The following is a 25,188-nucleotide window of genomic DNA, read 5'->3' on the forward strand; positions in this document are numbered from 1 at the left end:
GTTTCCAGACGTTACACGACCTCCTGGCTTGCCTAGAATCACTAAGCACAGTACTGTCCACCACATTAAAACTACAGATGGTCCTCCCGTATCATGCCGCCCTCGCCGGTTAGCTCTTCAAAAACTGGTTGCTGCCAAGAAAGAGTTTGAGGACATGGTGCGATGCGGTACCGCGAGGCCGTCCAAAAGCGCATGGTCTTCACCTCTGCACTTAGCACCCAAAAAGGATTCGACATGGCGCCCCTGTGGTGACTACCGTGTCCTTAACGCGCGCACTATCCCGGACAGGTATCCCGTCCGTCATATCGGGGACTTCTCACAAAACTTGGCGGGTTGCACGGTGTTTAGCACCGTGGACCTGGTCAAAGCTTATCAACAGATCCCTGTTCACGGTGATGACATTGGCAAGACTGCTATCATCACGCCCTTTGGACTTTTTGAGTTCCCCTATATGACGTTCGGGTTACGCAATGCTGGACAAACATTCCAGCGCTTTATCGACGAGGTGGTACGTGGCTTCACTTTCTGCTTCGCCTACGTCGATGACATTCTGGTGTTTTCTAAGAGTCCCGCCGAACACGCGCAACATCTCAGAGCGTTATTTCAGAGGCTTCACGATTACGGCGTTGTTGTCAATCCGTCTAAGTGCGTCCTTGGAGCCAGTGAGGTTACCTTTCTCGGCTACCTTATTAATGCTGAAGGTACTCGGCCACCTCAGGATCGCATTCAAGCCCTTCTGGATTTTACACCCCCTGAAACAGTGCAAGGGATGCGGAGATTCCTCGGCATGTTAAATTATTATCGCCGTTTCATTCCTCATGCTGCACAGTTCCAGGCCCCGCTCATAGATGCTTTGGCTGCTACTCACAGCAAGGGTTCCAAACCATATCCCTGGACGCCCGAGCTATTGCAGAAGTTCGAGAAGTGCAAGAGAAGCTTATCCGATGCAACATTGCTACATCACACTATTGACGATGCGCCTCTCGGTTTATTTACCGACGCGTCAAGTGTGCACATTGGCTCTTGTTTACAGCAGTTCATCGATGGACAGTGGTTCCCCCTTGCATTCTTCAGCAGAAAGCTGACCCCTCGTCAGTCTGAGTGGCCTGCGTACTATCGGGAACTCTTGGCAGTGTACGAAAGCGTACAACATTTTCGGCATATCCTCGAGGTCCAACACGTGACCATCTTCACGGACCACAAGCCGTTGCTCTACGCTTTCCTACAACGCCGCGAAAGACTCCCACCAGCACAACTTAACCAATTGTCCTTTATAAGTCAATTTACAACTGACATTAAGTACATAAAAGGCGAGGACAACGTTGTCGCAGATGCTATGTCTCGAGTAGACGCGATTTCTCTGGAACAAGAGTACGAAGCTCTTGCTCGGTCTCAGGAAGCAGACGAGGAGTTGACCCAACTACTGGATAATTCCAGCCTTATGCTATCCAAAGTTAGCGTCCCTGGCACGGGCATTTCCTTACTCTGCGACACCTCGACCGGCAAACCTCGTCCCTACGTCCCTCCAGATTTGCGCCGCGTAATTTTTAACAAATTACATAGTCTTAGTCACCCCGGCATTCGAGCCACGACTCGCCTGGTGACTGATCGCTATGTTTGGCCGTCTATTAACAAAGACTGTAGGGAGTGGGCTCGCACTTGTGATGCGTGTCAACGCAGCAAAGTGACGAGGCACAACACTGCTCCACTTAGCACCTTCGATACCCCTACCGGCCGCTTCATGCATGTCCACATAGACATCATTGGACCTCTACCCCCCTGCAAAGGTTATCGCTATTGCTTAACCGCAATCGATAGGGTTTCCAGGTGGCCTGAGGTCTGGCCTATGCAGACTATTACGGCGGAAGAGGTAGCAGAAACACTCGTGAGAGAGTGGATCTCTCGCTTCGGCGTGCCCTCAATGATCACAACAGATCAAGGTACTCAGTTTGAGTCTGATCTGTTCCGACGTTTGATGCACATTTTTGCCACGAAGCGTATCAGAACCACCTCTTACCATCCACAAGCGAATGGCATGATTGAGCGCGTCCACCGGCAGTTGAAAGCTGCTATCATGTGCCATGGTGGCGAATGGTTAAGCTCTCTGCCTCTCGTACTGTTGGGGATGCGTACTGCTTTTAAAGAGGATTTACGTTCTTCCGTCGCTGAAATGTTGTATGGCGAAACACTGCGCCTTCCCGGTGAACTCTTGGTCTCATCACCCAGCTCTAGTAGTTTAAACGACCCCGCTGACTTTGTCGTATCACTACGGCGACATATGTCGAACATTCGACCTGTCCCGGCTTCTCGGCATGGTGAAAAGACCTCGTTCACATTCAAGGACCTAGCTACGTCTTCTCACGTTTATCTTCGTGAAGACGCCGTTCGTCGCCCATTTCAAGCGCCCTACACTGGTCCTCATCAAGTAATTGATAGGGCCACTGATGGGAAAACCTTGACGATCTTATTCAAGGGCAAAAACGTTACGGTGAGCGTTGATCGAGTCAAACCCGCTTTTATACTGCCCGACGTTTCCAGCGAATTAGTCGCGCCATCACCTGCTGTATCTGCAGACTCTCCTGCACCTACTGTTCAGCTGACTCCCGCGCCTGCAGCTCAGCCAACACCTGCGGCCACGGTTTCGCCGATTCCTTCTCCACCTTCTCCTCCTGGTTCTCCAGAGCCTGTGCCTTATACCACACGATCTGGTAGACGTGTTAAATTTAAGTTGTTCAGAGACTAACTTGTCTCTCTCCGTGGGGGGGTGGTGTGGCGAATTACGCTCACGATTTATTTACATAAAATATTTATCTATTGTAATAACTTGATTATTATTAAGTTCTTTTTAATACGCATGACGTAACAAAATTATTTAGTTCATTTCCGAACGTTCATTTTAAAATGTCAGTTTCTGAACGTTCCCTGTTTGACATTAGAGAGAGCGACTTTTGAACGCGCACGCAACATGTTGTAACTTGTCCGCTAGACCATAACTTTTGTTTTGTATCTAACAATTTAAAGAAAATATAATTATTTTACACCAAGCCGTTTGCTGTTTAAATCTGAGCCACCATCATACACAATACCATCAAGAACACTATCCAGAACATCAGGACTACGATTCCCAATACACGAAAAAAACATTGATTGTTCATCGCACCAAATCCAACTTGTTGTTAAAGAAGGGCTTAAGTCACAAGAATCAATCATTGCAGCCATTAACAAATGTAAAAAGAAAGCGACACATTTTCACCACTCTAATGTAGCTCAAGATGAACTTTCGCTAAAACATTCGCTAAGTATTCGCATAAATTTTGCGAATGCGAATGCGAATATTCAAAAATTTGCGGATATTCGCGAATGCGAATGCGAATATTCGTTACATCACTAATACGTAGTGCCTGTCTAACCTATTTCTTCTATCGCGTGATCATAATCCGCAATGGGCGAACGGCTTTAGTGTTTTCGCACTGCATGCACTCCGTGAATCCGAAGTAGTCGTAGTATTTGTATGGTAGCTTACGAACTGCATCCGAATTCCGTCGTCTAATACCTGTAAGTTATTTTCTACTATCCGTCATTCACGTCACGGACTCGGGATTGGGTTCGGATTGTATGTAGAGCCCTTATTCGTAAAGTGGCCACTTCTTTTCAACCATAATGAAGCTTGCACACCATGCTCTTGCTGTTGGCTAGTTAAAAGTGTAAGTCCGCGACGTCGGTATGAAAATTATTCAATTTTCCATCGCATCAAGTTTTTCCGCTATACAAACAGTATTTTGTGTTTTTAGGAGAAAATACCGTCTCTTCGTCAAATAATGTGTTTCCAGGTATCAAAGCCGAATGCCCATTATAATGGTTGAATATAGATGAAAATCGTTTGACTAGATTGCTTTTATGGCTATTATACTATTACGACGCGTAAACTATGATTAAAGTCCTTGTGGACCTACCATAAAGAGATGATCTAAAGGTAATTATTGTTTTTACCTTACTGACTACATAACACCCAAATTCAATGGACGCGATCAATTATATTGTTTTTACTATAGGCAATTTAGTATAAGAAAATAGCTACCCTGAAAGGGATTACAGCCGTGAAGAGAAAATTTTATCAACTGTTTGTTACTAGTCTATGTGTTTATGTTCGGGTTCCTTGAGATTTTCGACTTCAGTTTGAGTGTTTTGTTTTACAATGTCGTAGAGATGGTCTTTTAATTCTGATTTCACTTTTGTGAGGGGGAATTTGGTGAGGCAGAACTCTGAGACGAGGCAGAATAGTTTGCAGAGCAGAGGACAAAGCAGCGCCTGATGCACTACCGCTGCAATCCGATACCACGGCCCTTCGAACGGATCCAGGATGGCTGGGCATAGCATATGGTTCAGATTAACTTGTGCTGGCTGAAAAGAAATGGTAGGGGATGAATATATTTGGAGTGGATAATCTCAAAACTCTACGCATTACCAAAGAAATACATTATACTCACAATGGCAATTATCTGCAACACTATGAAGTGGTACAGTAGATTTAATGAATAACTAAATATTGCCCAGTTGAAATCCCAAAATGGTTCTACATTATATACACCTGAAAAAAAAAACAATGAGATTTACGCGGTTATTATCATAATTAAAGCACATAATAACGGGTTCTTACCGCGTTTAAATGGGGATATGAGACTCCCGGGAGTCTCATATCCCCATTTAAACGCGGTAAGAACCCGTTATTATGTGCTTTAATTAAAACAATGAGAGTTTGTTGTACAACGAGAAAGTATGTTGTATAATTTGAGTGGCTTGGACCTCATGATAAACAGCATGTTGTATTGTTACTGTCAACATTTTTTTACGATCTATTGTTTGATAAAAATATTATTTAGTAAAACAATTAGTATTTTAATTGTTAATTCGCATTTTCTTATAGTCAGTCTGAATTTTGTGAAATAGGAGTGAATATGTAAGCAAATATTATGTCACAGTTGGAAAGTCTGAACCATAATTTATTTCCCTAGGGATATAATTATATACACATATAGTCATACATATCAATGAACTGGAACCATGTTATAATAAAAGGCATATAGACAACTGATATAGTATAACTATTTTAAGACTAATCTATATTATTGCAACACAGTGTATATTTTGACGCAAAAAAGTCACATCCGCTTTTTCTAGAATATTTCTATTCAATAGTCCATTACAAATGCAGTAGTAGAGTAGGACTTCCAGTTATTAATTTGTTTTAAAACAATTTGTTTTTAAAATATCTCAAGTTTTTGTGACCTCGAAGGTTTAACCTTGTTAAATAATTCGACAAGAAAAAATATACATATTTCAGTTTTATTTGTATTATTAGGTATCATGTTATTTTGTTTTTATTATATTTTTTATAACTTTTCCAGCCCAAAGTCTACTTCAAGCAGAAGTCACTTTTTTCAGTACTTAAAAAAAGCACTGTGACATATAGTGTAATGAGGGTAAAATATACCCAAATACCTAAATAGTACCCATGAGGGTAAGTATAAATGACTACATAGAGTAAGTACCTTAAACACTTGGTTATTTATAAATATACTAGAATGGCATTTTTGCTTTTTTTATGAAAATATTTTTATTTATGCATAATTTAATTAAATTTTGATACACTTACCTTCTTTTATTACATTTTAAAGACTATACATATAGATTATGACTGGTATATTATAGATTATGATAGATTATACTGATTGTATCAACAGAATGATTGAGGGTCTCGGCCAATAGATTTACAACTTTATCAAAGTAGACAACATTAGCTGTAACTACTGGTAAAAGCCTTTGAGATAATAAGCGCCGAGCGTGGCGCAGATGCCAGGCAGACCTTGATGTTAGCATAATTTAAAAGTTCCTTACCACCAATTCTCAATAGATAATATGGTATCACAAACATCATTCCATGTTGTATCCAGTACAAAGCAGCTTCTGCAAATATCTGGAAAAATATGAATGATTGAATATTATATACAAAAGCCAAGAATGTTTCTTTTGAAATATAAAGACTCAACATAATAGTTACCGTTCTTGATGCTGTTTCAGGAAATAAAAATGCTAAGAGGGGCCCGTTCAATAAGTTCAAATGTATGCGAAACAATGCAGTGACAGTTTTGCTAGGTGGGGCTGACAGTAAATAGATCTGTAAATCAAAAGTTGAAGTTATTACTATAAAACACCATGGTAATTCACTATATAAAGAGTGTACCAATTAATCACTAGCACGCTATAAATTGAAATGTCCTATATTATTTTCTTTTATGATTACAAACCTGTATTAAAGTGGTAACATGGCAAGGATTCAACAAATATATAACAGTACGAGAGGCAAATTTGAACCCTATTTCCATCCCCCATAGCAGAGTGAGCAGGATAACCAACAACCTCTTCCCGCCTCTATCACTCTTTATATATTCGGTTTCCAGTGGTATATTCAGTTTAGGATAAGTTTTAACCTGTCAAATGATAACAAAGCATACATTATTACATAAATCACAATTTTATTAATTGTTTGTTATACCTACTAGATCAGAAAGATAATACCTATTAATTGTATAGAGCAGAATGAAACAGTTCTATTAAATCAGCTGCTTCACTTGAATGCATAGTATTTCTTTCAGAACAAAGTGGATTAATGAAGGGATATTTCTTCAAAACAATAGGTGTTCCTGTATAGGTATATAATTAAAAATTCTGACAAAATATTTTCACGTTTTAGTATTTATGTAAGTATATTATTTTTGGAAATATTATATTGCAGCATAGCAATGTAACTAATTAAATTAAATAGAATTATAATTAGATTTGCATGAATATATAGACTTATTTAGCTTTCCTCTATATTAAAATGTAAGTTTATACTTACTAAAATGTAAATGCAGATCGTTGTAACAATAATAGATTCAATTATTTGCCGTCGATGTGATAAATAGTATGCACATTCGGGCCCCACATTTCTGGGTACGGCTTTATTCGCTCCGCTATAAGCCCACTCAAACATTTTTACAAATTCGATCAATAGAAACTGTCACACATAATTTTGTTGTCCAAATTAGCCATCGATTTACAGAATTTTATAAATAATTCACTGTTTCAATTCCCGCTAAATGACAGCCATCCTTAGCTGACTGATTGAAGAAAAGCGAATGAAAAAAAACAGGCCCAACTTTCAAGGCCGACTTTGACAGTAGTTTTTTTTTAATTTGTCTATGGTTTAATAAAGCTCGCTATGCCGCCAGCGACAAAAAATTGGTTGTATTTATTATTATGGTTCCAATTTCAGACTTGTAACATGTAGCGGTTGTGTAGGAGTTGCCATAGATAAGTAGTATGTATTTGTTCTGAGGTATGTAGTTAAGCGTCCAGACTACCTGGAGAATGCGCCACGTTGCACATTCACCAAGATAAGCTCATGAAGCGTCTAGACTGCCTAGAGAATGCGCTACGTTGCATAAGATAAGCCGTGATGAGATCAGACGCTTGGTCCCTTCCCATTAGTTTTTAAAGTAGTCTTAAGCTGAACTTCTTTTAGACAATACGTGTGTCTTATTCTAAATAAATAGTTTTAAATTCAATTAAATTGTCTTTTTTAAAACAGTCCTCTCACCCCGGGTGATTTATCTGGCGCAGCCGGTAGGATATTTGCATTAAGGCTGCACCTGAGGACTAGAAAATCGGTCGTCGGGTCAAAAAAGTCGCAGATATCCACGAACCAAATAAATAAGTTAAACACAAGTGAGTGAGCGGACAGAGTGAAAATCGTTTTCACATAATACGAGAGACACATAATTCTACGAAGTTCAGTGCAGCTTTATCGTGGAGGATATGGCAGTGAGCAGATTGTGAGTGACTAATTCGCATTCCACTTCTTATGCTTATCTATTCCTGTTAGTTGCGGGCTCAATTATTAATAAGTGAACTCTATAGCTCTATATAGTTTGTTTCGGTTAACTTCACTGAGATAAAGAATATCTGATTTTCACATATCGCACTAAAATAGGTGATAAGTGAACTTTTAAGTATTTTTATTACTTTTGTTTGTTACATTTATTTTATTTTGTGTGTGTTTCGTTATAAAACTAAATATGGCTCAAGTAACGTTAGTTCCCAAAGAAATGCTGTGTTTGATACCGAAGTTTAGTGGTCAACCTGAACAGCTTAATTTATTCTTATCTAAAGCTCAATATGTACTAGATAGTTACACGATACAGGGTAACCTTGCTCAGAGCACATACCTTTTCCATTGTATAAGTAGTAGGCTTGTAGATAGAGCAGCTACCCTTATCAGTGAGAGACAAGACATAACGTCCTGGGATGCATTGAAATCTGTGTTACTTCAGCATTTCGGTGACCCACGCTCAGAGGAGTGCATTAGTATTGAACTCGAGAGCATGAAAATAAAGTCGGGGGAGTCCTACAATGAGTTCTGTAACCGCATTCAACATGTTCGCAGCGCCTTATTTGCTAAAGTAAACCGGTTGACCGACGAAGGCGTGAAAGCAGCCAAAATGATCATTTACAATAACAGCGCGCTCAATGTTTTTCTATATAACCTTCCGGAAAACCTAATACGTATTGTTCGCCTAAAAGGTTGCTCCACTCTCGAAAATGCGTTAGGCATCGTAACTGAAGAGGTGAATTTCCAGCACCAATATAACTCTAAACACAAACAGTTAACTTCAACACATAATGTACAACCACAAAATTCTCAAAATGTTCAACCCCAGAATTTTAAATTTAATATTCCACAAAATACACCTGTCTTTCGACCAAGTGCTTTACAACAGTTCCGGATGCCATTACCTGGAAATCCTCAATTTAAATTTGGGATTCCACAGCAGATGGGCTATAAGCCAAACCTGACCCAAAACCAAAATAATTTTAAACCAAACCCTCAATTTAAATTCGGTATTCCCCAACCTCAAGGTTTTAGACCCAACTTCAATCAAAACACACAGGGTTTCAAATTCGGGATTCCCAATCAGTATCGGTTCGGGATTCCACCCCAGCCTCAGGGATACAGACCCCCTGTAAACAACTCCAAACCATTGGACACTGATGTCTCTATGCGAACAGCAACAAGACAGTACATGTTAAATGAACCTGAAGGTAATAATAACCTTTTCTATAACTACGAACTTGCGGAAACTTACTGTCATCCAAATGAAGGAGATTATGAAGCATATTACGATCTGTATGAAGAGCCGACCAGCTCGGAAACAACCAAAAACTACCCCGGATTTTCACGAGCCGGCCGCACCCAACAACCCGAGATAGTAAATCTTAATTGTGATAGCTTATTAAAATTACCACACATCAACTTACCTGAGATAAATGCTCGTTTTATGATAGACACGGGAAGCACTCGATCGTTTATCAGCCCAAGGAAAGTTGACGAGTTCTTCGCCAACTATAAGTTCTTCGAACCCTTCGAGGTTGTAAGCACTCACGCTCGTAGCAGACACGACGAAGTCATCGTCATACCCCTTCTGAAAACTTTTAAGAGCATGTTACAACATAAGTTTTATGTTTATGACGTCGATAATCGCTACGATGGCTTGATCGGTTCCGACCTTCTAAAACAACTAGGCGCCACAATCGATATGCAGAATCAAGTTCTCCGAACGAAAAATGTAGAAATACCAATAATATATAACCCACCATACGAAGTGCAGCTTCAACCACGTACTGAAACACGCGTGACGATTCCTGCGGACCTGAAAGATGGAGAGGCGATTATTAATTTCGTAGATTTCGGTAAAGACGTGCGTATGCCGAGCGCAATAGTGACATACAAGAATGGCAAGCAAAATATCAACGCGGACGCGTTATCCCATATAAGGCTAAATGCTTTAGGTAAAGACGATACTGAATCCATGCAGGTGAATGTAGACGAATCTGAAAGACGATTACATTCTTACTTGGATGATGTGGTTTCTGAAATTGAAAGGTTAAGTAACGCGCAACCAAATCGGGAAGACGAAGTAATATCAATAAGCAGTGGAGAGAAAGAAGAAACAACAAAGCATGAGTTAGAAACTGAGTACCCTATATTATCGCCTTCTGAAAGCACCATTACAATACCAGAAGGAACGATGAGTAACATGTCTCTATCACAAACTGTTCATTCGGCACCAGACATGGACACAAATGGCATACCTATTCTAAACGAAGCCATAGACTCTAAACCTAATCAGATGTTAATTTATACATGGAACAGAAACGAAACGGCTGTAAAGAATATCTCTAGTAACAATCAAAAGATATTAGAAGCACATTTACCAACAAATAGGCCAGATTTGGTCACTCAATTCCTAAAAGAATATGTAAAACCGAAAACTAAGCATTTCATATATTTTGAAAATGAAATTCACCGTAAACAGTTTACACAAGCGGCTATAAAACTTTTTAGAAAAGGGACAGTCAAACTATTTGAATGCACTAAAAGAGTTATACATGTAGAGGACGAAGAAGAGCAACGACAAATTGTTTTAAAATACCACGAGAGTAAGACATGTCATCGAGGAATCAACGAAACTCTCATGAAGCTGAAACGCGTATACTACTGGAACAATATGAACATAACAGTCAGTAGCGTGATAAACGCGTGTGAAATTTGTAAAGCAATGAAGTACGACCGCAAACCATACAAACCTGAATTGCAGTTGACACAGACGCAGACAAAACCTTTCCAAGAATTGTTTATGGATTTGTTCTCAATAGAAGGGAAATACTTCCTGACCATCATTGATGCGTTTAGTAAACTAGGACAGGCTTTCGAAATTCCTAATCGCTCTACACCGGAAGTAGTAAGAGCTCTGATAAAATACTTTTCATTTTACGGTGTCCCCGGTAAAGATAAGCCCCGGTTTCAAAAAGCAGAAGTGGTTGGAGAGATAAGTAGGAATGTAGTACCTGTCGATGTTAGGAACCGTAATACCAATGTACCTATTAAGGACATTCGTCGTCCTCCACAGGGTCGTGCTCCTGCTGGTGGTCCAGTTGAGCCAGAGCCAGGAGGAGGCCAAGCTACAACGGATTGAACACAATCCCGGGATACTTCCTGTAAAAGAGGGAACTGCTATTATAAGTTACGATAAGTGGATAATAATTAAGAATCTAGATTTAAGTTTAGTATACGATGATATAGAGTTTAATTTCAACCGCTATGCGAACCTCAACAAACACGTCCTAAACCATTTTGGCAAGAATGTTTTTAATTTCGAACTCGCGAATGTCAAAAGTCAAACTGATCACCTAAAACACATAACTTTCACTAAACTCAGACAATTAAATCCATCAAAAAGAATAAAACGTGGACTACTAAACCCTTTAGGGTCACTTATAAAAGTAATAACTGGCAACTTGGACAATGAGGATGCTGTGAAGTATGATAAAATGTTAAATGAACTCAAAACTCGACAAATTTCAGAATTAAAGAAAATGAGTCTGGTCACTGAAATGTTGGGGACATTTACGAATAACAGCAATGTAACAAAAAATAATTTCATCCAATTGGATAGGGAAATTTGGGACATTAGAAAAATACTGAATGAGTCAATGACAAATTTTACAAACAATAGATTAATTCATATTTACAATTTATTTTTACATAACTTCCAAATGTTGTATATCAGATTGGATGAAATAGAAACAGCAATAGCATTTAGCAAAATGGGAACTCTCCACCAGTCAATATTAGACACTGACGAATTTGTAACTGTTTTAGGAAAAATTGAACGTAAAGAGAGCCTTGCATATCCCGTAAATTATGTAAATTTAATTAAAATAGAGCAGTGTGTAGAGATTAAGGCATATATCAAAGAAAATCAGATAGTCTTTATCATCGAAGTTCCCTTGGTCAAAAAGGGAATATACGATTATTATCACGTCTTTCCTCTACCTATTACAAACAACCTAAATCAATCCGTCCTAATTATCCCAAAACAACCTTACCTTATTGCGAATGGTTCGAACACATTCTCACTCACCAAACGCTGCAAAGAGTTGGAGAGAGGCTTCTTTATTTGCTACGAAGAACACATTCCCCCAAGATCCATGGAGGATACCTGTGTGGCGGACTTAATGAAGTTTACTATGAATATTACCACCTGTTATCCTATCCTGGTGGAAGTGAAGACAATTAAAGTAGAGCCCATACAACCTAATCGATGGATTCTCTACTCTAAAGCCAACATCCTTTTGAAGACACGCTGTGGAAGTGAGATGAGCAGAATCTACATCAGAGGTACTTACCTGGCTGTGATCGATGATAACTGCGAACTAAAAATCGATGACGTCACACTGAGGCATCATAGTTCCGAAGCATCTCCAATACTATATCCCAAGTTACCTCTTATAAATTTTCCGGAAATCCCAACTTCAGCAGCAGCATCGCCCTGGAAGCCTATCAACTTGGATGAGGTCGACCTGCGACATCTCCAAGTGTTGTCGTACGCCCTAAAAAAAGCTGACAGTGTTGTGCTAAGTGAAAGTGATAAAAGTGTAAGTGCGGTAAATATAAATAGCATTAGTATAGGAACTCTATTTTTATATATAATCTTAGTTTTAACAATTTTTATCGGTATCTTCATAACTTTAAGAAGACGTCGAAATTCTCAGTCTCAAAAATCATCCCCTGAGAATTTCGAAGTTATGGAGGGAGGAGTTAAGCGTCCAGACTACCTGGAGAATGCGCCACGTTGCACATTCACCAAGATAAGCTCATGAAGCGTCTAGACTGCCTAGAGAATGCGCTACGTTGCATAAGATAAGCCGTGATGAGATCAGACGCTTGGTCCCTTCCCATTAGTTTTTAAAGTAGTCTTAAGCTGAACTTCTTTTAGACAATACGTGTGTCTTATTCTAAATAAATAGTTTTAAATTCAATTAAATTGTCTTTTTTAAAACAGTCCTCTCACCCCGGGTGATTTATCTATGTATGTGCTTCCACTCTGCCTAGTTTACTACATAGATATAGTACAGTATCTCTATCGGGGTGGGCAGACCTACAAATCAAAAATATTAAATAACCCGCAGCCATTCCTGCTATTTATTCTATGAGAGATATATCATTATAAAGCGTACGGTGTCAAGTTGGAAAACTTGTCACTTATCGCACAATCACATAATACACTGCAACTGTAATAATTAATGCTTTATTATATTTTCCAGTCTTTTGATTAAGAGACCGCCGCCTTTCCATTCCCAGTAGAGAAACGCATGCTTATTAACAGTATCATCCTATGCTGTCCTATGGACTTATAATGTAGCTAAAACTATATTGGTGAATAATTTGCGCAATGAGAAAATAAAAATCAAACATTTTATGTGTTTATTTTAAGTATGAGTTCTTACAATAAGAATTATTCTATACTTATATAAAATTATCTACATTGGCAGTGCTTACAATTTACTTACATCAATCATTACTTCTCACTTCACACATCTGCACGGTGATAATATTCATTTTCTAATGTAGATTTCATTGAAGAAGTTGATGTCTGATCTCATTTATTGAATAGTTAATTTAGTAATTTGTATATATTTGTATTATTATAAAGTAAGTATATACAAAGGTTAAGCACATTTAAATTATCACAAGCTTAATTTTAATATAATAAAAAATAAACCCAGACATATAAATATTGAATCATACTCGAATACAACATCGCAGAGGGGTATTTAGAGAGGCTACTCTAGCTGACATAGAAACAGAATTAACTTCTGACTAGTGAACTTATAACATATAAGTAGGATATTCCAAATAATACGATTATATCGCGATTTATAATTATAAATTTATGGACATACGAGGTGAATATTAGATAAAACTCTTTGAAAACTATAAATAAGGAATCTTAGTTTAATTTGCTTTGGTGTATTTTCATTAGGAAATCATAAATGCTCCCTTGAAGAAGTTAGATCTAGGTTCCTACCTACTTCAATTATTCACTCCAACATCGTATTTTATTTTAATTTTGAAAATCAAGATTTAACTGATCAGTGTGATTTATTATTGAAAAACTACTGGTGAGATGATGTCAAATAAAATATTTTTTTTTGCTATGATTTCCACAACGTCAAATGATTTATTACACGGGAACAAAAACGTAACAAGTAGACTTTTTAAAAATATAATCACACTGAAATATATAATATAGTTATTGATTGATATTTATGTACATTACTAAGTTTCAAATAATTAATTAAAATAGTTTGTTAGTGATATTTCGGATCTCTTCAAACATTGACTAGTAAATAGTCAAGTTTTATGGCTAGGCTATATCTTTCGGAGTAGTCGTTTGCATTGTACACACTTATTCTGAAATACCCTACTGGTTTAAGTAGCGTTCTTGATGCATACGGCGCATCGTGACACGCGCTCGAGGAGACGTCCTGATTTGAATGTCTGTCGATCCGGCTGCGCAAATTGTTGGCTGTCTTCTATGGTTGTGAGCCAGAAACTTAGTTTGTTGGCAAAGTGATGACAAGTGCCACCCTCTCCGTTACATTCTATGAAAGGCGCCGCGCGGAAGTCTTCAAGGCACGATCCCGGACTAGACAGCGCCTGGCCGCCTCCCTGCGCTCCAGCACCCGTGTGCTATAAAATATAAACATGATCAGTATCAATATTTTTGAAGTAACTTCGGATCTGCAGAAAAAACTCTGGGACCTACTTATATAAAATATGACTAAGTTTAGGATGGGTCAAGTACCTACAGTAAATTATTTTAATATTAATGTGAATAGAACAGATGATAAGTAAATACATGTGGGTATCATGAACACTTACCATAACAAAACTGTATCCTATCCAAAGTTCGCTCCAACCTCCGGGACAGTCGGGTACGGCAAGTGATTGACTGTGCACAGCAATTACGTTAGATGGCACTTCACATACTACACATCTTGAAATGTACTGTATTATTTCATTTCCTTCCACAGGCATCATTGGTATAGGTTTGTTTGTCGACAACCAGTAACTTCGATCGTTTCTGCTAGCGTAATTGCATACATCGTTGAGGTCGCAGAAGAGGAAAGGCATCGTACTGAACTTTCTTACACAGGATCCAGCGTAACCTAAATCTTGATTGTGGGATTTTTCATTGCCATCGATGTACAATAACGAATAACCGTCCCAGAGTTTGACGTGTCCGGATTCACATTGTGGCACATATTCAGTTTGACTGTGGCGAACTAACAATATTCCGGTCAGATAGTCCGTTGTTGTACACGGTGCACCCGGGGGACCAGGAGGGCCTGTGGATCCTGTACGACCGATCTCTCCTCGCTCACCTTGTAGGCCTTGCAGGCCCATCGGCCCTGGCGGTCCCGGAGGACCGGATTGACCAGGGAATCCACGATCGCCTTTCGCACCCGGGCTACCGTTTAGACCTGGTGAACCAGGCTCCCCATTTCTTCCTGGCAGTCCGTCGTTACCTCGAGGTCCACGTGGCCCTGGCTCTCCTTTGGGCCCATACACGATATTTGCTGGTTCACCTTTGTCACCTTTCAAACCTATGGCGCCCTGCAGACCTATTCTTCCAGGGAATCCTCTGTCACCTTTTGGACCTGTGGGGCCCATGGGGCCTGGTTGGCCATCGAGCCCGTTTAAGCCGCGATCTCCTTTGTCACCTTTTTGACCTTGATAACCAGGTGGACCTGGAAGTCCTTGATCTCCTTTGTCGCCCGGTTGTCCGAATCCAGTAGCACCTCTATCACCTTTGTCACCCTTAGCTCCCATAATACCAGGAGGTCCTTCGCGACCTGGAGTGCCATCAAAACCGGGTGGTCCTGCGAGACCTTCACGACCTTGGTCACCTTTTTCGCCCGGTGGTCCCGGCGCGCCAGGGGTGCCGGGGCGGCCAGATGGTCCTGGCAGACCTGGTAAGCCTTGGTCACCCTTTTCACCAGGTGCTCCCGGTAGACCAGCACGACCATGTTTTCCCGCGGTGCCGGGCAATCCCTTTTCTCCTTTGATCGTTAAACCCGGTATGCCGTCAGGTCCAGCTGGGCCGCGGTCTCCTAAAATAAAAATAAAACATTTAAGAAATTAATTTCTTAATTATAAAATTACATAAATTAATTAAAATATAATATATATTATTTAATTACCTTTTTCTCCCGTTAATCCAATTCGACCCATTTCCCCTTTCATTCCAGTATATCCACGGTCACCCTTTTCACCCTGAATACCTTGAGCTCCATCCAATCCTCTTTCTCCTTTAGGACCAGGAGCTCCAGGTATACCCTGCGGGCCGATGTCTCCTTTTTCTCCTTTGACGTCTATAGACGGGCCAGGTGGGCCTCTGTCTCCCTTAGGTCCCGGACTACCAAATGGACCAGGTGAACCAGGAGGTCCCATCGGGCCTTGTTCTCCTTTAAGACCATCGAATCCATCTCGTCCAGGAAGTCCAGATTCACCCTTGTCACCTTTTAAGCCCTCTGGTCCTGACGGTCCAATATCACCTTGTTGTCCGGGAGTACCGTCTAGACCAGGTAACCCTGGTTGTCCCGGCTCACCTGTAGGGCCAGTGTCACCTTTCGGTCCTCGAAAACCTGGATAGCCACGATCTCCTTTTGGCCCTGGCTGACCAGGGAAGCCATCCATACCAGGCATACCGATATCACCCTTTGGTCCAGCGGGCCCCTGTAATCCGAAGCCAGGTAATCCTGCATTACCCTTATCACCCTTCGCTCCGTCTAGTCCAGGTAATCCATCAGATCCTCTAAGACCTAGTATACCCGGTTCTCCTTTCTGTCCTTTGTCAGAAGCAAATCCTGGTTCTCCTTTGGGACCGGACGGACCTGTGAAACCTCTGTCTCCTTTTTCACCTCTGTCTCCTGGTCTTCCTGGTTGTCCTGGTGGTCCTTCGAAACCTTGGTCTCCCTTCAACCCTGGTGCTCCCATTGGCCCTGAAGGTCCCATGAGTCCCGGCGAACCAGGCGAACCCGGATAACCAATATTACCTTTGTCACCTTTTTCACCTGGGATACCATCAGATCCGGCAATACCTGGAGCGCCAGGCCGGCCTCTTGCTCCAGGGAAACCCTTTGGACCATCGGGCCCTTGCATTCCTGGTTCTCCTTTTTGGCCTGGTAAACCAATAACACCTGGTGTTCCTGCTATACCTGGAAAACCTTGCTGACCTTTAGGCCCATCTCTTCCTGGTAATCCAGGTGTTCCTGGTACTCCTGGAGGTCCAACTGGACCAGCGTCACCTTTTTGACCCGGTTGACCTGGGAAACCTGGACGTCCAGGAAATCCTGGCTCTCCCTTTTCTCCAGGTAGTCCCATAGGGCCAGGTGGCCCATCATTACCTGGTGTGCCGGGTATTCCTCTCAATCCTGGTTCACCTTTACGCCCGGTCAGACCTGGAGGGCCTGGCGGTCCAGGCATGGATGGTCCGACTTCTCCTTTATCTCCCTTAAAGCCTGGTTTGCCCGGGAATCCTCTATCACCTGGTCCTCCTGGCGTTCCTGGGAAGCCCATAGGACCCATGTCACCTTTATCGCCTCTAGGTCCTGGAAGACCACGAGGTCCCACTGGACCCTGTCTGCCTGGCAATCCCATGTCTCCTTTAAGTCCAGGGCGACCCGGGAAACCTTTATCACCCTTTTCTCCAGCATCGCCTGTAAAAAGAAGAATGTTAAGAAACATTGTATTAACATAAAATGTACAAAGAATTATGAAAAGACTTATCGTTAATAAATATTATTTATACATAAATAGTATTTGGATCAATTACCTTCGGGCCCCTCAGGACCTGGCATTCCTGGTGCTCCTCTATCACCTTTGGTTAATTCTTGTAAATTTGCTGGACATTGACCTGGTTCACCCTTAATACCAATTCTTCCTGGGAAGCCTTTATCTCCTTTTAGTCCAAAATCTCCCGGCAAACCTTTTTCTCCTTTGATGGAAAGGCCTGGCATACCCGGTAGTCCTGATGAGCCGTCACTTCCAGGTATTCCACTTTCTCCAGGTGGACCCATTAGTCCTTGATCGCCCTTCGTGCCAGGCATGCCTACTGGGCCACGGTCACCTTTAGGTCCGTCGCGTCCCCTTTCACCTTTGGCTCCTGGGTAACCGCGTTCACCTTGATTTCCTTTTGCGCCAGGAGGCCCTTTCACAAGGTTAGATGGTATAATAGCATCGGCTCCTTTGGGACCTGGTGGGCCGATAGGTCCATCATCTCCGCGGTCGCCCTAATAATCAGTGAAAAATTTTACATTATTATTACGTTGATAAGTAATAAAAATAAGTAAAAACCATGCTGGACTATCTCGCTATGTCATATAATATTAAATATCGCCTATACCCAAACGTTGCCTGGTAGGGACTGGTTTCTCTTTTGCTTCTATATTTCTTGTGTGTGCAATAAAGTATTTGTCATGTTATGATAAAGTAAGTAATAAATTACATACCAGCGCACCGGGTGCTCCAGGGCTACCGTTGATACCGTCCATTCCTCGTTCACCAGGAAGACCAACTGGTCCCGCTGGTCCACGTTCACCGCGTTCTCCGGGGTTGCCATCTGAACCACGGTCTCCTTTAGGTCCCGGGCCACCAGGCCAACATTCATTACAGCGCCCACCTAAATCTCCTTTTTGTCCAGGATTTCCAGGAAGACCGTCAAATCCAGGTTGGCCTGGGTTACCTTTTTCTCCAGGTGGACCCATTTCGCCGGGACTTCCCGGGGTACCTAAAGTAGAGTTTCCTGGCACACCTCGTAAACCTGGATATCCTCTTTCACCCTTTTGACCTTTGTCCCCTGGATGCCCAGGTAAACCGCTGTTTCCTTTGTTACCCTAAAAGTTTCAAATATACTACTTTATAACAAGAACTCTACAAGTAGGTCATGTATATGAAGAGCCGTTTTTGAAGATTAGTTTTTAACTATGCTTTAATACTCTGACCACGGTTTATATTATTTCTAACAAACATTACTTACAGGTATACTGAATCCATCTTCTCCTTTAGGCCCTCTTGGTCCTTGTGGTCCCATAGGTCCATCATAACCTCGTGGCCCTATCTCACCTTGAGCCCCGTTTAAGCCTGGTTCTCCCTTTTCGCCTTTATGGCCTGCTGGGCCTTCTATTCCAGGATTACCGGGTTCTCCTTGCCCACCAGGAGGTCCCATTGGGCCAGGTTCACCTCTGTCTCCAGGTTTTCCATCAGTTCCTCTAGGCCCAGCGGGCCCGTCATAACCTCTAGGGCCAGGGGGTCCAGGTGGACCTCTTGATCCAGTAAGGCCACCAGACGGACCTTGTATACCTTTAAGTCCGCGTGGCCCAGGAGCTCCATCTAATCCAGGTTCACCCTTCGACCCAGGCCTTCCAGAAAGACCGGGCAAACCATCATTGCCCCGGTCACCTTTTTGTCCCATTGGGCCAGGAGCACCATACATTCCATCTCGACCCTATTATCATAAGAATATGTTAAAATGCAATACAAAAGATATCAGAAAACAAACAAGAATTAAAATCTACATACACGATCACCAGGGTTTCCCCTGATTCCTTTTTCTCCTTTTGATCCCATTTGTCCTGGTAATCCCGGTTCACCCATCGGACCAGTATCACCTTTGTCGCCCATTCTACCAGGTTCACCTTTTTCTCCTTTGGGACCCATATCTCCTTGAATACCTTTGGTGGCACCTTTATGTTCAAATGGTAATGTGACAGGAGGACAACTGGGACCTCTGTCTCCTCGATCACCTCTGTCACCTTTATCTCCTTGAATTGATTGTCCTTTTATACCTTTAGACCCTTTGTCACCTTTGGCACCCGCGAATCCCTAAAATAATTCATATTAATAAAAAGATAGTTATATTGTTATAACATTTTTGTTTTATGAACATTGTTCCAATAGACAAAACATATCATTTACCATAGGACCCGTATTTCCTTTTGGTCCTTGTAGCCCAGGTGGACCAGAAGGCCCCACAGGACCTTGTCTTCCTGATAAACCATCCGCTCCAGGCTCTCCTTTCTGTCCTTTGGGATAACGACCAGTAGTGGCCGGTTCTCCTTTGTCTCCTTTACCACCTTTCATACCCGGAAAACCACGCGGTCCCTGATTTCCCTTAGGACCCAGCGGACCGGGTTCACCCTTTATAAAGATAAAAATATATTAGTGTTTTTCGATGAAAAATACGCATGCTAGATTAAATAAAGCACTAATATTGTCAGGATACTCCACGGATACTCACATCTGTACCATTACAGCCGTCTCTACCGGGCAAACCGGCCACACCTGGCTCACCTTGCGGACCCGGTGGACCAGACAAACCAACGAAACCTTGTTGACCAGGTTTTCCTCTTTCACCCTTAGGTCCACGCGGACCTTGAGGACCCATTTGTCCCTTTTGACCTTTAGAACCTTGGGGACCTTCGGGACCTACGTGACCCGGTGCTCCTGGTGGGCCTGGGGGTCCGCGCACACCAGGGAATCCCTAAAATAAATACATGTATATTACAACACATGGTTAATAAATAAACAAACTACCTACTCACACTTCTTACGGACTTTGAGAGGATCGTACCCGGTTTCCTTTTTCTGCGAAGCATTTGGGCTGGCAACAGCCGGGCGAGGTGCAGTTTCTTTCGGAGGTGCGCTGTCTGGTAACAGGGTCGTAAGCGGCATAGTTGTTGAAGTTGAATCCAGAGGCCTGCGGCGGCTGCGGGGGCTGCGGTGATGGTGGCAAGTCCGGCCTCCGCGACAGTCCGTAAGTGTTCACTCGGGTGGGCTCCGCCGAAGGCAGCGGCGACCACTCCGCCGGTGGCCATCGACTTTCGCGTATGTCATTCCATTCATAACGATCTTCTTGCTGTAAAACACACACAGTTTGATAACACACACAATCACACATACAGTAGGTACCTACCTATTCATTAGGTATGTACAAAAATAAGTGTATAAAGAATATCGAAAGAGGTCACTTCGTATCATTTATCAGAATCACATAGTGGCAATTAACTTAGTTACAAAAAGCGGCCAATAGCCAGTCAGACTCGCGCACCGAAGGTTCCGTAGATACCACTAGCTGCATAAGATATATTATTTACATGTTTATAAAATATTTAAAAAAAACTACACGTTGTTGTACTCGTGTACATACTTGGCTACTATTAACTACACTAAGTTATAAATGCTTTTCCTAAAGAGAAAACAAACACACATTTAACTTGTATACATGTATGCTCTGAGAAGAATGATATTAGGAACACATTAGTAGCAAGTAGCAAACGAACAAACTGAGCTATTTATTTTTATAATGACTTATTTTTTTATCGGAATATTGTGTAACGTATGATACTAAGACACTAGATATACATATCAATTTAAAGAATTCGCATTTTGTTGAAGAATTATGAATACATAATATTTAGGTTCATGTACTAAACCTACACTTCATCTATACTTGGATCTCTTAAAAATCCCGGATGAGAGCCCTTAGCGCTCCCCATTTGACCGGTCAAGTAGTTAATGCTATCTGCGGCAAATCTACGATAAGTTACCTACGTCAAAAAAAGATCTCTTAAAAAGTGAGCATGATCAAAGGTTTAAGGAAGGTTATAAACTTGGTCATTCATATTTATCATGAGAGGTATTTTTATTTATGTTTTAAGTCACTGGTTCACCGACTTGCTTCTCAAACGGGGATCGCCGATTCGAAACCTAGTGCTGGACTTGTACCAATGAGTTATTAATTCACCTTATGTGCAGTTTTAACTAACACACTTGGCTCAATTATAAACAGCGATACGGCTCACCATCTATATATTGGACTAACAGAAAGCTCGGTGAGGTGTAGGTACTTAGTTCATCTTGCGATGAATGTACCTCTGACTACCCCAGTTAGGATATAGTCGTGCGTGAGCTTATATTATATTTTTATTTATTGAACCACACCTCTCGTCTTTGGAGCACTCTTCCTAGCTTTATTAGACCGAAAGTCCCCCGAAAGTTGAAAGCACACTTTCATGCCCTAGCAATAAAGCTTAGTGCACACAGGGTCGACAAAAGAGCGTCTTGAGTCGGTTTTTTGTTTTTAGTATGAAGGTATCCACACTGAAATCCGCCGCACTTGTATACAAAGGAACTCCTGCACCCTGGTTCGACGCTTATTCCTATGTACAATGGGCTTATGTATCCTTTTTGTTTGTAGACGATCCATATACATAGTGAAAATCCAGCATTTTATGTCTAACACTCCATAAAAGGGCATGTAGAGGTATAAGTCGTTGAAAACAGTTACTTACACCTCACTTTGGTGTTCGCGTCCGAAGGTAATGAATATGATGTATATTAAGTATATAGCCGAAACGAATACGATTTAAATTGTTTTACGGCAAGCTGGAAAACTAATTCTCTATTATTGTGCCTGTGTTTTTGGTGTCCGGGAGTAATAAATCTTTCTTTCTTTAATTTCAGCAGGTACCTATCACATTATTCCTCCGCTTGGACATTGGTTATGTCGCATAAGCACTTTAAGAGTCCGTCTCTGGAAAGCTATGATTGTCTCTGAGCGGTCAAGCGGTGTAAGCGTGTTAGACAGAGTTTCTTTCGCATTCATAATAATAATTTAATATGTTTACTTAGTAACAATGTATGAATCCGTGATAGCCGTGGTCGGAGAACACGAGACTTACATTGTAGTGTCACAGGCTCGAAACCGGCTCGATCTCCAAACCACTGAATTCGAGTTTATCAGTTTGCATTCATGTTTCGATCTTAGATAATGATATCACTTGGTTTCCAGGATTTGTGCACGGTTAATGACAATAGGCTCGCCCACATAGCTGGCGAGGAGTGCATGTACTATACACCTCTGCCTACCCCATTGGGGTTACAAGCGAGATGCTATAATTGGATTATAATATTTAATGAAATACCTATGTAGTACTTATAAGTATGCGAAGGTGTAAAGTTGAAGTGAAGGCAGGCACCTAGCAAACGAGCGTGTATTGACACACGATATGTTGCTCTGTAAGCAACTTCTTGTAAGAATACGCTTGCTAGGTCTATGCACCTATAGCTTACTTGGAATATGTAGTAAATTATATATTACAGACTAATACAGTGAAACCTTGTTAAGTGAGATTGAAATCTCACTTAGAGAGCTTACCGTTTCATTAAACGATCAGGGATTGCAAATATGTTAGGTTTTGCTAATACCTAACTGATCAGTGGTTTATATACTAAAATTGTATGCGTAGGCAACCTCGTCGCGTGTTATAATGCTTTAGTGTCTTTTTCTTTAACTGACGTGTAAAACCTATACTTGACCGGGCCTTAACTGTTTCAGAGAAATGATGTGAATAGTACACGAATTCAGCCTTTGCCTATCTAAAGGTTTTGACTAAGAATGTCTGAAAGTAGACTGGAGTTACCAAAAAGCTATTTCATAAAAAGTATAAGGTAATTTTATAAACGTTCGTCCACAAAAATAATTATGGTACTTATCTAAATAAACAGTGTGCTCTACCACAGTTATTATTACAAAACTGTATTTAACTTTACAAGTGCTCTAAAACTTAAACCTTTAGATCATTATCGTGTAAGCAATTTCACAACCATGCATCTTCATTCACCAACTAATGAATCAACTTATTCATCAACCAACTAATAATCATCATCAAATATAGAGTTTATAAATACGTAAGAGTGTTAAAACTTTCATTAACTGAAAGCACGGGTTGTAGTACCTACAAAGCGGCGGAATGGGAATAAGGCGAGTTAATAGCGTTTAAGAATTTTCATCAAAAGCTTTTTTTTGTAAATGTAGGTCTACATTTCCGACGGGCAATGATAATTAGTGTCGAATATTTAACGACTAAAAATATAATGATAATAATATACAAAGCATAAGCTTAAGTAGGTATCTATACGAGCTTACATATAATTAATTATTAATATTTTTATTTCATAATATAACTTTATTTCTATGTATTTTAAATTAAACAGACAGATAGGCCGTCGTTCTGTAAACACTGGTAAAAAAGCCGGACCTGTCAAATCTTCAGGTTAGGTAAGCGGATCCTGTGAAAAGGAGATAACGTAAATTATCTCATTTGTTTGTTTAAGTGCGTTAAAAATGTGTGCCTTACTCATTCACCGTTTATAATTGCACTGTGCATCAATTTATAATTTTATATTAAAGTAAGTAATCTAATAAAATAAGGAAACATTCTGTCATTAAATCAAGACGTGTAATTAACTGGGTATATATTTATAAATACGATTTATCATGAGAACAATTATTTATATCGCTGAAAATCAATTTTAGATCAAGTTTATTTACATTATTGTCAAAACAATGAATGAGTCATATAATTTTTCTTAATTTTAACGTATTCATTTAATAAAATAGAGTAAGTAGTATAGGTTTGCGCAAGACCGGCGCATTACATCCGAGTGATGATAAACTTTGTCGGTCCCGTCTGCCATTGCGTTATAATATAATACATGCTATAAATTATTCGATATTTACAAGAAATCAAATGACATGACAACAAATAAACAACGATTTCATGATGAGGAAAGTCAGAATAGAGGCGTTTGATCGTTTTACTGCCGGAAAGTTTCACGTTAAAATATTGACCAACATTTGGAGTTTGCTAAAGTTTCGCGTTTGAAAGCACAAAAGGACGAAGACTAGCGGCCGGACGAGTCCCGCCGCCGTCGCACCGGCATTCCCCAATTCCGCTGAAGTTTTTGCCTAATGTATATTTAATCACTTTCAAAATAATGATAAAATAAAACACATATTGGGCACTCACCGTGTTCACTCCTATTATGGGCGCTAGCGCAGCCACCAACCTAGGAATTAACAAAATTATTAGAATTAATTAATTTTATTATACTTAATTATCAACTAAAAATAATAATTTAGTTGTATTCAAAATGTCTGTTATGAAAGGAAAATATTTAATTTATTTAATAATTGTAATGCTTGAAAATTAAGAAAACTTGTAAAATAATTAGCGGCAGCTTACCATAGTACGCGGACCGCCATGGCCCGGAGCGCGCTGCGCCTGAGTCCCGTGCGCGCGCGCCGTTTGTGCCGGGATACTAAGGAGCGAGGAGTGGTCGGGCGGAGGCCAGCTCACCCCGGGTCCCCCCTCGCGTGCGGCCTGCGCCCCGGCGGC

General features: G+C 40.8%; 2 protein-coding genes across 2 annotated transcripts; both read right to left on the bottom strand.

Annotated features, from left to right (window-relative positions):
- Nucleotides 1–3,872: 3,872 nt before the first annotated feature.
- LOC126367323 (transmembrane protein 164) lies at nt 3,873–7,168 on the bottom strand. Its single transcript, XM_050010801.1, has 6 exons — nt 6,899–7,168; nt 6,306–6,488; nt 6,059–6,175; nt 5,896–5,974; nt 4,488–4,588; nt 3,873–4,401 (listed from the first exon to the last, which is right to left on the bottom strand). The coding sequence occupies exons 1-6, from the start codon at nt 7,031–7,033 to the stop codon at nt 4,129–4,131; spliced, it is 888 nt and encodes a 295-aa protein (XP_049866758.1). The 5' UTR covers nt 7,034–7,168; the 3' UTR covers nt 3,873–4,128.
- Nucleotides 7,169–13,349: 6,181 nt separating this feature from the next.
- On the bottom strand, nt 13,350–25,188 carry LOC126367265 (collagen alpha-1(IV) chain). The gene is made up of 12 exons (XM_050010695.1): nt 25,036–25,188; nt 24,820–24,859; nt 20,580–20,864; nt 20,247–20,489; nt 19,925–20,146; nt 19,529–19,831; nt 18,987–19,454; nt 18,460–18,843; nt 17,784–18,240; nt 16,150–17,667; nt 14,828–16,059; nt 13,350–14,635 (listed from the first exon to the last, which is right to left on the bottom strand). Exons 1-12 carry the CDS (start codon nt 25,053–25,055, stop codon nt 14,375–14,377), a joined length of 5,433 nt encoding a protein of 1,810 aa, XP_049866652.1. The 5' UTR covers nt 25,056–25,188; the 3' UTR covers nt 13,350–14,374.

This window comes from Pectinophora gossypiella, chromosome 1 (assembly GCF_024362695.1).
Source record: "Pectinophora gossypiella chromosome 1, ilPecGoss1.1, whole genome shotgun sequence".
Classification (NCBI taxonomy): domain Eukaryota; kingdom Metazoa; phylum Arthropoda; class Insecta; order Lepidoptera; family Gelechiidae; genus Pectinophora; species Pectinophora gossypiella.

Coding starts and splice junctions, on each gene's coding strand:
- LOC126367323 (XM_050010801.1), bottom strand. CDS start 7,033: ATGTTTGAGTGGGCTTATAGCGGAGCGAATAAAGCCGTACCCAGAAAT. Junction 6,176..6,305: donor ATGTTACCACTTTAATACAG/GTTTGTAATCAT, acceptor TTTGATTTACAG/ATCTATTTACTGTCAGCCCC. Junction 5,975..6,058: donor CTGAAACAGCATCAAGAACG/GTAACTATTATG, acceptor ATATTTTTCCAG/ATATTTGCAGAAGCTGCTTT.
- LOC126367265 (XM_050010695.1), bottom strand. CDS start 25,055: ATGGCGGTCCGCGTACTATG. Junction 17,668..17,783: donor AGGTCCTGAGGGGCCCGAAG/GTAATTGATCCA, acceptor TTCTTTTTACAG/GCGATGCTGGAGAAAAGGGT. Junction 16,060..16,149: donor TGGATTAACGGGAGAAAAAG/GTAATTAAATAA, acceptor TTTTTATTTTAG/GAGACCGCGGCCCAGCTGGA.